The sequence below is a fragment of the Symsagittifera roscoffensis genome, chromosome 7 (genome assembly GCF_963678635.1).
Source record: "Symsagittifera roscoffensis chromosome 7, txSymRosc1.1, whole genome shotgun sequence".
Lineage (NCBI taxonomy): Eukaryota > Metazoa > Xenacoelomorpha > Acoela > Convolutidae > Symsagittifera > Symsagittifera roscoffensis.
The window spans coordinates 14,119,543-14,132,989 of record NC_087068.1 but is presented as its reverse complement, the minus strand read 5'-3'; the positions used below and the strand labels follow the sequence as shown (position 1 = coordinate 14,132,989).

General features: G+C 36.9%; 2 protein-coding genes across 2 annotated transcripts in view; one reads left to right on the top strand and one right to left on the bottom strand.

Moving 5' to 3' along the window:
* The window catches only part of LOC134852140 (uncharacterized), a 487,803-nt gene that overhangs the window by 226,318 nt on the left and 248,038 nt on the right, over positions 1-13,447 (bottom strand). The gene's annotated exons all lie outside the window — the stretch shown is intronic.
* Positions 1-13,447, top strand: part of LOC134852138 (signal recognition particle receptor subunit alpha-like) — a 394,981-nt gene that overhangs the window by 366,129 nt on the left and 15,405 nt on the right. Inside the window, exons 2-5 of the mRNA XM_063868433.1 lie at positions 8,574-8,700; positions 9,482-9,559; positions 9,631-9,907; positions 11,649-11,850. Of these exons, the coding sequence (XP_063724503.1) occupies positions 8,581-8,700; positions 9,482-9,559; positions 9,631-9,907; positions 11,649-11,850 (677 nt within the window). The 5' untranslated portion in view covers positions 8,574-8,580. The remainder of the gene's footprint in view (positions 1-8,573; positions 8,701-9,481; positions 9,560-9,630; positions 9,908-11,648; positions 11,851-13,447) is intronic.

The window sequence follows — 13,447 nt, the reverse complement described above, 5'->3', positions numbered from 1 at the left end:
CGTCTACATTAATAAGGCAGTTTATGATAATCTTCCAATTATACAGTTTTTCTGTGAACTGATTTCTGATCATGAAAAACATGAACTCACGAAAAAACTCTGTTGGTTACTGGAGAAATTTTTTCACCACTCAAGAAGTAATGGGACCCGAACTTCAAACTTCATTCTGTCGAGCTAGAATGCAAAACTTATCACTTGCCATGAATATGCTCACCCAAGGGTTAACATATTTGAGTTGTTGCAAACATATTTGTTACGAAAAAAATGCAATCAGTGCAGTCGTTTTTTTTAAATATCTTTCGAAAGAGAAGTTGCGAATGCAGCATCCTTTATAACCCGTGCCATTTTTATTTAATATAAAAAATTTTTAATTTTTGATGTTTATTTTGCAGCCCAGAAAAACTTTATAAAGTTTTAGATGAAAAAAGGATTTTCTTAAAGTTTTTTCATAGCCAGAAAAAAATCTCCTGGTTGTGTATAAATCCAATCTCACGTTAGCTCGACAAAAATGTTATTCTCTAGACTAGATTACCTGAGGAAGTTAGATAGTTGTACCAACCTAATGCAAAGTAATAAGTGATATAACAAGTGAAAATTTACCTTACAACCCTACGATTAATGTATACAAAAAACATGTTGAATCAACGTTTTTATTGTTTGGATCAAGCGTGAACTGATTTTAAATTATTCTTTCAAGATGTTTTTTCATAGATGTATTAGATGAAAATTAAATAGTTTCTGTGCAAAAAATAAGATTTAGGGTAGATTTCATTGAAAAATTTCTATCCAGCCTTTATTTTATTTCAAAGTTTCAAAATCAGATTTGGACAACATTGTTTTAGTTGAAAAATTGCATGCTCTTGTTCAAAAAAAAAACCATTTTGAAATAAATGAAAATAACTTGCTCATTTTTTCAGGTTTTATTATTTCTGTTAATTTCTTTATGTTTTTCCAAATCTATACAACTTCAAGAGTTTTTGAATGGTCAACCAGATAACGTTGAATGTTCAACGACATGCAGAAGTCGCGTACAATAGGTAGTCGCTTAGTTCAATTCTACTTTCTTAATGAAAAAAAAAGAGATAAATTTCAGGGTTAGAAATTTTTGGTAACTATTTAAAACTGTTCGCCCAAACTACGCAGAAAACCCAAACTTAAATTTTTATGTTTGAAGTTTTAACAAAAATTGAAAAATTGAAAGATAACAATTTGAACTAAACAATAACTCTAATTGGTCTCTGAGTTTCAAATGAAAAGTTTTTTACATACAAATTACATTATCGGAAAAAACAAATTCTGTCATTTTTTTTCGTTTGTCTCAACTCTCATTATAAATATTAATAAGTATTTATATTTACTGGTATACCGTAAACCTGATACCCAAATACTCTAAGCCATGAAATATCATTAAAAAAAACAATTGGTTTTGAAAAATAGTCATACGGTAAAAAAAATTAACTGAAGTGAGGTTCTTCGAGGATTTTTTAATTGGCTAGTTTTGATTGAACGAGAAGAATTTCTACACAGAGGTTCGAAGAGTAAAGTGAGCTAAAGAAGTCAACCTTTTAAAAAGATTAATAGGTTCTGTAAACATAAAAGATGATCACAGCAATACATTTTGAGTTATCAACGAAGGATCTGATTTAAGCAGAGGCATCGGTAATTATGCTTACCCGCACCGACGAGCGTGAATGGATCTTAACCGTTTATGTTGTCATTATTGTGTCGGTATTTATAAAATCAGAAAATGATCGATTATAATTTTTTAAGCATGGATTATAATCCTAATATTTCAAAGGTTAATATAATCCATTATAATCAATTATAATTGATTTTATATAATATATTATAAATTTTGGGAACTAATTAATAAAAATTACAAATTTAATCATTTCCTTTTTAATGCAATTACTAGATATAAATTTCAACTCAATTCAAGTTAGGTTTCTTAAACATTTTTTCTCAACTTTCTCAATACATGGGAGGGGAAAAACTTGGGTGAGGTAAACTAGGGGTGGGGGTTATAAACTGGAGGTAAAAACTGGCGAGGGAAGTGAACGTGGGGGGGGGATGAGTAAACGTGGGGTCGGTCGGGATTAAACGTGGGGAGAGAGATCCACAATATCTGCTAGTGAGATGCACATTATCTTCCCAAAAAACTTTTAATTTTGAGGAAGGGAGACTGAACAAAATGTTATCGAAATTGTTATTAGCCCACACATTTAGCGGTCTACAAATTGAAAGAAAAACCGGTTTTGTGATGATGGGTTGAAGCTCATGTAAGAGAGAACATCAGACAGGAAGCACCGACTAAAGAACAGTTGGAAGAATTGTTTTAAATACTTAGATTTTTTGAGACAATGTGTAAGATCTTGAACATTCCGATGGAAGTGAAAAGATATGAGTCAGAAGCGGCTTATAACATGGTTCGGAGCCAACATGACCGCTGGTTAAACGAATATGCGAAAAAGCATATGTCGAAGCACATCAGAGTGTACTGTTCGTATCAACTGGAAAAAGGATCAAAAGTTTTCATGCGAGCTTTCTTGACTCATCGGAATGCGGTAACCACTGAGGTGAAGAGGACCTTGAAAAAAAAAAGATTGCGATGGAAGAGAGAAGGGAAAAAATACTGAAGGAAAATCTGGAGAGAAATGTGACGTTTTGCGTCCGCAACAGCCTCTGCAGGACACAGAGAAATTACTGTAGTTCCTTTTCCCCGTTATAAGCAGATGGTAGAAGGGTAGAGCTGTTGGAGGACTGCCCCAACGACGTCAGAATGGACAATGATTTGATGCAATCCACCAAACCGACAGTGCAGAGTCGATATCACAGGAAGAGGGGAGGGAGCATTGACAACAGCCAAATGACAAGAAGCGCAAGACGGTTTGAAGAATTTAGTAGACTTAGAAATTCTAAACAACAAAAAAAAACGAAAGAAAGATTTACAACAAAGTTAAAGAAAAGAAACAGAATGGTTTTGTTCGGAAAAATCAAATGAGCAACCAAGCCAAAAAAGCTTCATAAGGAAACTTGATGAAAAGTTCCAGTTGTTTGGAGTTTGTCATTGATGCAATTATGAATTTTTCTTGTGAGTCTCTTTGTGTTTTAGAGACCCTTGCTAATTCTTTAGAGAAGCTTGAAAGGAAAACATATTCAAAGTATTACAGCCTGCATGAATGTGTTTAATCATTTCAGAGAACTGTTCTTTATATGGTAACTTGATGGAACTTGATAAATCTCTCGGAGAGGGCGATTGTTTCATTGTTTCTTCTAGCCACCGAGTTTCTCAATTTCAATTTTCAGAACCAAAAACAACCAAAAATCCGATTGGGACGAGTCATTGTGAGATAATTTAAGTTTCTTGATTGGCAGGTTTATCCTGCGTCCCAACACTTTTCAACCCTAGGAGTAAAAAACTTAACCTGGGACAATGACACTAGAAGTCAGAAAAGTTATCTTTTTATAGATAATATCTTCAGAGTGCAGATTGGGGAGCTGTTATTAAGCTATAGCGTTGTAGTATGATACCATTTACAGCACGTAGTGAGTCGTTGTGGTGTAGATAAAATTACTTTTTGGTGTGAGTTTTTGTAAACTCTGTTGGATGACACTGTACAATTTATGAGTTACTCGAAGTTCAATGAGGAAACTGACCATGTTGTCCGGGGTGACATCGAAGTTAACATGAAAAAACGAAAGTTATGTCAAAGATTTTGATCGTATGATTTGCCAATTTTCACAATTAACGGTCTCATCGGTTAAAAAGAACAAAATGGGAAGAGTCAGTTTCGACTGACATGGTTATTTAAAAGAGTTCGTTCAAAAGTAAAGAAACGAAATGATCTTGAAAGTTCACGAAAACTGAAAAACACGAAATTCCGACAGAAAATTTTTACTGGTTAGAATCAACCAGAGCCTTGACTGCATAGACAGAAAAAACTGCAGATGGAGAACTTTGACATTCGAAGAAGCGTAATTCCCAACAGGTACAATCATTACTGAGCACAACACCTATCGTGGATCAGAAAGACTGACGGGAGGTATTGCAACCCTTCCCGATCGTGAGGAAGAGGCTTCTTCACGAAGACCCGAGAAACCGGAGGAGTCCGGAGTGGTGACTGAAAAACATTTATTTTAACAAGTTTTAGCTTCGTGTAATGTCTTCAATTGAATTTATTTAACATCGACTTCAGTTTCAGATAATGAGTTTAGGGGAAAGGGTTTATCCATCTCCGAAGGATAGGATAACTTTCTCTACTGAACGAAAACAATAGTAATATACCATCTTTATAGTAATATAGTATCAGCCCTATTTTAGGAGTGACCTCGTGGTCTCGGGATGCTGGGAACCAGCCATGAGCTCACTATTTTTGCATGTAATCAAGTTATTTTGCGCGGTTCGGTCGATAGCCTTTAAAAACTAAGAAATTTGTCGTTCCGATGTTACGAGAACAACATTGAACTGGCTAAAAGCACGTCAAGCTCTATTAAGACGCTAGTCAGTCGTTTTAGAATCTAGCTTTACTCTCCGTCGGTATGTTTTTCCGGGCCACTGTTACATCAGACAAAGTGGACTTCAAATAAATTCAATAGCTCAATACATCTGACCATCAACTCTGAAATTATCTTTTTTAATGTATTAAATAATTCTAAAAAAAACCTAAATTATGAAAGGGCCCTTCCGTTTAGTTACGGTAAGTGCACAAGCTGGATAAGGCCATACCAGCGATATAAAAATGCATATATATCAGCAATGAAGTCATAAATCAGCATTAAATGCATCGTCGTAATGTTAATTTATCTTAGCCGTCCTTCCTCTACAATAGCGCTTATGGAGTTGTCGATCAATTGAACTTTGCGTAGCGATCTGCACCCCCTTATACAAAGTATAGAGCTCCTCAGGAGCGCGAAGCTTATTTTAGTTCTTATTTTGGCCAATCGCTGCATCGTCCGCGTCGCTGTTGGAGCAGCGCCATCGGTGCATCCAAAAATTAGCGGGCAGAAGCTACTCTGCTCTACGTTTAAAATTCTTTGCTGATATTTGGAGTTCTTTAGCGTTTCGTGGTATTTGTATGCATCCTTATGCAGTTTTCGCGATGTTTTGGCATGGGGGTTGAAAATGTTCACATCAAAGAAAGCGCGGCTGAATCGTGAACCCCAGAGTCCGTTTGCCTTAATGTCAAGTCGTGTCTCATCTTCAGTTGTAGTTGAATTGTTGTCAAAGCTTTTGCCTTGCAACGGCTGAAAATTCGGCTCAATCTCGACGTCATGGCAAACCTCGTTCATGAGGTTGGCGAATGTGTCTCTAATTTCATTGTGTCTTATGTGTGTGTAACCACCCTTTGCACAGTGAAGCGCATGTGTCAAGTTAAAATCAGCACCACATGCACACGTGAGTGGGGTTTTGGTTGGTTCCCATCCGTATCTTAAGTAAAAAATATCTCTGAACTCTGTTTATTCAGGTTGAAGTTGTATCTGCTCAGTGGTAGAGCTTTGAGCCAGTGAGAGGCTCCCTTTTTAGAGACCGGGTCGATTGCGTATTTATCTGTTTCATTTAAGGAGTTAATGAGGTTTTTTTTCGATTTGTTTAATCAGTTTTCAATTTTTGATTTTCGTACATATTTTTTCTTGCATTGTTACTGCTGTAATAGGATCTTGAGATTCCAGTACTAGTGATGTTTCCTTAGACCATTCGGTAGCTTTCATGATCGGATGGCAGCTTGATGTTAAGTCCGCCCATTTCAAGGGGTAAGGAAGATATCTCACGGAACTGGGTGTTTAAAGTGCCTTTACCGACTAGGTTAGGTAATAATTGTTCTTCGATAATATTTTCACATGCTTCTAAGTTTTCCATAGTGTTAGGCGTTGTCCTGGCAAGAAATGAAAGCTTTTCTTGAACTCCTTTAGTATAGCAGGCATAAATGTTTTGAGGGGAGCTTTTAGCGATTATTGTTAATTTTTTAAAATTTTGATTTGCTCATTCTATTGAAATTAGAGGAACTTTTTACATTCAGATTCTATTCCTATAACTGCACCAAGCACTTGGGCTCCTGCCTTCATATTGATTCCTGTATTTGCAATGATTTTCTGAGCTTCACCGAGTTTTTCATCTTTGACAATGAGTTGGCATTTAAATGCTTTCACGTGGTAGCCGAAAAATTTACCCAGTGATACAATTTTATCGAGGACGGTTCGTAGATTGCTTAATTTACCGACTGCAATTCCGTCGTCTGCGTACCATTTCTGGGTTACATCGTCTACTGATAAGAGTTTTATGAGGGGTATTATGGCTAGACCGTACATGACCATTGCTAGTGGATCCCCCTGGGTTGTCCCTTCTTGAGAGTAGATTGTTTTTTTTTTGTTAACGAATAGCTTAGATGGATAGGAGTTCTTAGTCGCTGTTAAAAAGGAAGGGCAGGTATTTTCGATGTTTTTTAATGCCAGCTTTCGGTTCAGCGAGTTGAAAGCGTTTTCGGCACCTATCAGTAAAACAGCATCGGCGGAAGTTTTGCTGTTTTGATCTCTTAGCGTGTGGATCGCATAATCAATGCCACTTTTTTGTCCTAGGCAGAGTTGGTAGTTTGAACCCAGCGACATGAGTTCGTTTTTTAGGCATTAAGTTATTGTTCGCCCTATTATCCTACGCATAACTTCTCCTATGCCTATGGGTCTTACCCCTGGATTCTTATCTAAGGGTATTAATCTGCATGCGTTATATCGTTCAATTAGTTCTGGATTTAGTTCTTCTGTGGCCATTTTTTTGGCAATTTTAGCAATTGTTTTTGAAATTTCAACTGATTGTTGCCCATGGTGTGTTAGAATACGTCTCCATTCATTTGCAACGAGGCCAGATGGTCCGTGCGATCCGTGCGTTCTCATGGCTGCCTTCTTGATTTGTTGACCGTTTATTTGATCAAATATCGATGGATGGAAAGGAATTGTTTCGTTTGAGACTGGTGTAATATAGTTCTCACCAATTGGTTTAGATGGTGGGTGTTTCTCTATGAGATTCTGTTCTACTGTCTTACCTTTGACAATCTTGTCGAGCGAAAGAACGCCTTTAGATGTGTCTGTTAGTTTTGCAATTGCGTTTGATGCTTTTCCAGTATTCATTAGTTTGATGAACTGTTGTGCTTCAGTTTCAGTTTTTCTTCTACTTCCTTTCAACAAGCGCATTTGCAGCGCCTTTCCTTCGTTATGTAGTCCATCCAGGTCTCCGTCTTGCCATTGCTTATGTCGCCTTGCTATTGTTTTGGTTAAGGATCCATCAATTTCGGACTTTGTTTTGCACATTATTAAGTTTGGAAAAATCATTGCTGCGTGCATTGCGAAGGTGTTTTTGTTGTTTTCTATTAGGCTGTTCAAAGTTCTATTGAGGGTTTCAATGAAGTTATAACCAGCTTTATTTTTTGACAAGATCAATAAGACCGGTTTCCAGTGGACCACTTGGGTGTATATTTTCCTGGTGGTTTCTATGAGTTCTGGACAGGGGTTTGACCATGGGTCTTGTGTTGTTCTAGGTTCTATAGTGGAAGACTCTCCTGAGTTTTGTGAGTGTGGGGCAGTGGAAGGATGAGGGTGCAGTTGGGGGAGCGTGGTTGTAGCTAGGGTTGGGGGATTGCATTCATGCTTGTCGTCAGCTGAATGAAATTGGGAGGTGCAGCGATGACAACTGAAATCGTCATAGTGATCACTGCTGCGGCTAGGCCGCTGCGTTTTACATGCATGTAGCCTGGGCATGTGAAGCACCAAACACCTCCGCCTCGCAGGCTGCTTTTACAAATAAGGCAGTGTGTTTGAGTAGCCATTTTAGGAAGGACGGCGGTTAAATTATACAGTTAAATTATACAGCGCTCTAGAAGTTTCCATTTACTCGAGTATTGTTTCAATAATCGAGCTGTTTTGGACCGTCAGTTCAGTCAATCCGGTAATTGCCTCAATCAAGCAGGATAAAGGTTCATTGGAACTTCTTGCTTACTTGTGCTTTCAGCACCGAATCGTTGTATTCTCTTTCGGGAACAAAGACAACTCAACTCAATGAACTTACGTAAGCCAATTGCGAAGAGCAATAGGACTCAAGATCGTATTTTCGGCTGTTCTGATTTTCGACTTTTGATTTACAGTTACCGCCAGAAAACAGTATGACGACCAATTCGAAATTATGAAAAATCTACTTTGAACCGAAAATTTCTTCAATATGACCGTTGCACAAAAGCGATGAAATCTCCTGCGATACATTCATATTATAAAATAATCGAATTAAGTTGTGCAAACCTGTGGAGTGCGATTCTTTGCATCCGGGGGTGTAAGATACTGAAAAACTCAAATAGTGTAGACAATTCTATTTGTGCAATAATTGAGGAGGGTAGATTTTAGTTTCTAGATGCTGTAAAAACTGACCGAATTTTTCTCAAATTGTTCACTGATGCAATTGTTTAGCGTTTATATGGCACTATTCAACCCGTGCATGGACCGTCGTATGACGGAGGGCCACTTTTATTGACCTTTTTCTTTAAATGAGTTATCATATCTTCTGTTGTTTCCTTGCTTCAACTGCTTTTGGTTTCAGGCTAGATGCTCGATTTATTTTCAATAATTAGTCGAGGCGGGATAGTGCTGTGGTATTTCCAGCGCGCTGCGGATATCCAAGTTTCGCTCCCGGTCAACTCATTGATCAAATCAGTAATTTTGCAGGTTAAGCTAGCTTTATACTCGCTCGTCTAATGACGAGTTTTACGTTCTAATTAACGAAGTCAACTATCACTTAATTTGGCCGTGCGGTTTTTATAAGTAAAACTAATATAATGCTTAAATTCTATTTTGCCTGCTTGATTGTGGGGGGGGGGGGGGCGTTAGACAGTGCCGAAGTTAGAGAGTGCCGAAAAAGGCGGGAAATATTGGAACGCAATTTAAGAGGCTAGCTTATGGCGGGAAAATTAATAATGACACTTGAAACTTGTTCAGACTCAATTTTGGCGCCAAAATCGATGAGCAAACAAAACTTTCTTTTCTTTTCTCAATTAGTTCACGACAAATAAGTCAGTTTCTTTCATTTTCGGCACTCTTTTCAAATTGTTCAGACTCAATTTTGGCGCCAAAATCGATGAGCAAACAAAACTTTCTTTTCTTTTCTCAATTAGTTCACGACAAATAAGTCAGTTTCTTTCATTTTCGGCACTCTTTAACAAATTTTTGTTTTCGGCACTCTCTTACTTCGGCACTGTCTTACCCAACCGATTGTGGAAGCTTTTAAAAATATATCAGCGAAGGTAGCTCAAGCTACTCTGTCTTATGGCAGAAATGTGAATGGCGCGTGAAATTCAGTTTTCAAAATGAATTTTTAAAATTTGAAGTTAAATGTGTTTTACGGTGATGTTTTTTGTTGCATGGTTCTTGAAAATTTGAAAAAAATAAAGGTTTTCAATAACTTATTAGCAACTGTCTGTTGACTATGTTGTTACTTATTTTTGTTTAGGAGAGAAGTGGAGCACATATCTATGAGGCCCATAAACTTTATTTTAAACTCGATAATGAGTTTGAGCTGATATTTGTCGTAAGTTGTCATTATCCAATGAAATTTGCAACCAGTGTGTATGTTGATTGCTGATGCCTTCGAATGATTAGGTCGGGTATCAGAAAATGCTGCAACTATCATACATTGATAAGTTGCTGGACCAGGTGATGCTGACATTCAGAAACCAGTTCCGGAACCAATTACTTCATAATAAGTTGATGAGCAAGTACGAGTTCACGAATCATTTCCAAGACATCTTGAAAAAGTGTGAAGATGACGTTAGGCTGATTCAAGAGGCGCCTCGCAAAATGCAGTCGTTCGAACAGTCCAACAAATCAAAAAAGACGATAGAGTCTCTAAAAAAGCCAACACCCGAAAAGCCGAAAAGTAAGTAATGGCAGCTCGCAGCGTTGAATTTCTATTCTATTATTCATGCGTTTGCGTTTCTGCTATAACATTAGAGAAAACATAGGTTGATGACGCTGAATTTGATTAAAATGGAAAACTGCCCAGAATTACGCTCGTCAGCTGCGTTCAATCATTAAAAATCAAAAGGCTCCTTGAAATTGAGCAAAAAAACGGCCCAAAATCCAGGATATATATTTTTCTATATAATTACCCTTGTGATAACCAAGGGTATTACAATCGGGTACAAACCGCTTTTCCACAGAGAAATCTACATTTCTAGGGAATCTTTTATCTTTCAAATTTAGATGAAGTTACTATCACTTACGTAGTTATTATTTCAAGCCCGGTTCAGGTTGTAATTTTATTTCGGGTTCGTGGTTTTTGTCCTATTTTCTTTCGATTTATTTTCGTTTTTTGTTAAAATCTGGGTGGGTTTTATTGGTTTACTTTATAAAGCATGGGTTTTGTTCCAATTCTGTTTTTACTGTAACTGAAACTTAACAAATTTGTAAATTTACCATGTCTGATTTTGAGTTTTTTTTTCGTTTTTTTAAATATTCAAAAAGTTTCATTTAATCGACTTAGTCGTTTTATTTTGCGTAATTTCAAGGGCAAAATATATCCGTTTGGGGTTATGTGTTTCAATTGTATGGGTCATAAACACTTTTTTTATTACAACAGTTTTGTTTCCGCCCAACAGGTTTCGACCCAAAGTTTGTCGACTTTGTTGCCGCTCGGTAGTTGATTTTAAGGCTGTTAATGAACTTCATCCGATACAAATATGATTTTTTGTTGTGGCAATTTTTCAACTTTTATCAAGTTAATTTTTCAGATTTTTTTCGACTTGTCTTTTTTTATTCACTATTTAGTCCCGCAATGTGTGATTTGCACCGCAAGTTATGCGAAGCTCCCTTTCGCCTCTGTTTATGTTTTTCTATGAACACTAAAGCCCTTTCTTACGAGATCCTAACACTATAAATGAGTTCATCATCTACATTTGTTACATTTTATGTATAGAACGAATCTAGCTAAAATTGTTAACCTAGACTTATTTTTCCGACCATTTGAAAAAATGGGGAGGAACTTTGTATTCGGGTGTGTTTTAGTTTTCTCTTTTTGTTTTCCACGCAAAATCAGGTACCTCAAATAATTATCGTAATGGGCCGAGTGATATATCTTATAAAAGCCCCTTTTAATTGTGATTCGAACAACATTAAAAATTTCCGAAAAATTTTTCACAGTGTTGAGAAAAACCGGTTTGAAATTTTTGGTCTAATTTCGAATTAGTAAGTGTGAGCGCGTAGGCTTACAATAGCTTATTTAAGCTTTCTTTAAGCTGTGAAAACTTAGTTTTCCTCAAATAAAAGTAGTTATGTGCGCCATTTTGTAAACAAAGATAAAAAATTCCGAAAATTTTGCAAAAATTTTAACATATTTTTGAATTTTTTAAACTTGTTTTTTTTTTCGCTTTTCTAGGCAATTTTATTCGAAAAATGTGTTCTGAATAGCCCTTTTTACTATGACTGTCAAATATGTCTAAGTTCTTATTTTTTCGTTAAGATCTTTTATCACACCATGCAGAAAAAAACGACACTAATTTGAAAAAGTTTTTTTCTTCTAAGACTGTGGTCGGAACATCATGGGCTACTTGCACAGTAACCAGCTATCCTTGTTGATTGTAGTTTTGTTTTGACTTATTTCAAGGTTATTTATGCTACAGAAACGCCGGCAGTGAAAGTGTCTCCTGTTGTACCAGAAGACGAAGCTAAAGAATCTGCATCCGACGTGAACCACAATTTCACCACAAATGGATCTACCGAGTGCGGAGACCTGAGCGAGGAAATACTGAAACGTAATCTGGAGAATCTTCGCAATAAGAAGAATAAACTAAATTCTCCAACTGCTAAAGGAAAAGATTCGGGGTACGAATTTAATTGAGTATTAATGATTATCTGATTTCTTACGTTTCATAAATAACCCCCGCTTATTTTTGTGCCTCAAGGGCTGGCTTTGAAAATAAATTTCCAAGTGGAGAACAAAATTAGTTATCCGAGAATAAAAGTATAAAAACAACAATAGCAGGCTGATGTTCCCTGCAAGATAATTCAAGAAAAAGTCTTTTCAAACAAATTTTTTTCAAAACCGAAAAAAAAATATTAAAGTTTACCGCCACTATTTTTAAGTGAAGGGTGACTGAGTTAGGTGAAAAAAATCTAGAGAGGTAGAAGTAGTAATATTTTTGCTTAAAGAAACTTTGAAATTATAGCTGGATTAAATTGGGATGTCAGCCAATTTCATCTAAATTCATCAAATTTTGTCTAAATTAGTCTGAAAATCGGAAATATTCTGACGGGTTTTTCTCAAAACGAAAACGGTTTTAATATGATACTACACTGGATACCGTACGAGCTTTTTTTAACCTAGTCAATTTGGCTGGAAAAAACTGACCTAAATTCTGTCCTGAACGGTATAAATAATATGAGACAGATTGTGTACAACGGAGATCAATCATTGCATTCATAGCAAATAAAGCGATGAACAGAATGTCTAAACTCGGCAGTTTTGGTGGTTTTATTTAACGCCAATGAGGCGTACGCTTCAGTTTTTAGACGACACCTGAGTGTATGGTCTGGAATTCGAGTTGCCGATATATGGTTGCCTTGCCAATTCGGGAAGTGTATTTTGCGTAGACAATTTTGGGTAGTGGACAAAAGTGTTTGAGTTAAGTTATCAACCGGGGCTAAGTGTTTCAACATGTGGCTTTCTAAACTCATGGATCCAGGGTTAGAAACAAAGAGACTGGTATCGAAGCTGGCAATGCTGATTCAAGGTTCTACTCATACATGTCTTGCGAATGCACAACGTCATGAAGAGATGATTTGAAAAGATTATATTAAAACCGCGCTGTCGCATCGCATACATTTGAAGCATTGTATAATAGAGCACAAGACATTACACATAATGTCAACAACCTCCCTCTATTTTAAGAGGTGTCCTGGATAAGTTTGCATTAAGGCGAGAGATCAATAATTGTCTGGTAGGACAGATAGCGGGCAATGAAATATTCGAGACATGGCGGGCAATGATGCCTGCAAAAGCCCCACTTGGACTTGGTAGGACAGAACTTGCGGTACTACTGCTGATGCATCGGCAGCAGGAGATTTCGTCAGGCTGTGTGCTAACTGCAGTTTAGTCGGGCTCCACACCTGCTTTATAACTGGGTTGCTTAGAATGTCACTTGGGAACCTTATTTCAACTCGTAGTCTGCTGCGATCGCATACAGATTTTGTCGAATACACAACCTCAGATAGAGATTGATTATCTGTAAAAGAAGTGAGTTTTCTAGTGCGGGTAACCTCATAGATAATCTCAAGGCACAAGAAGCTTGAATCAAAGCTATAAGCGCATATGCAAAAAGTTCAGTCGCCAAGGTGCTCCTGGCAACTCTACAAAGTTTCTGAAATTTCCAACAGAGTAAGTAACCAACAGTTCCCATTATCTTTATTAGTCAAAACACCA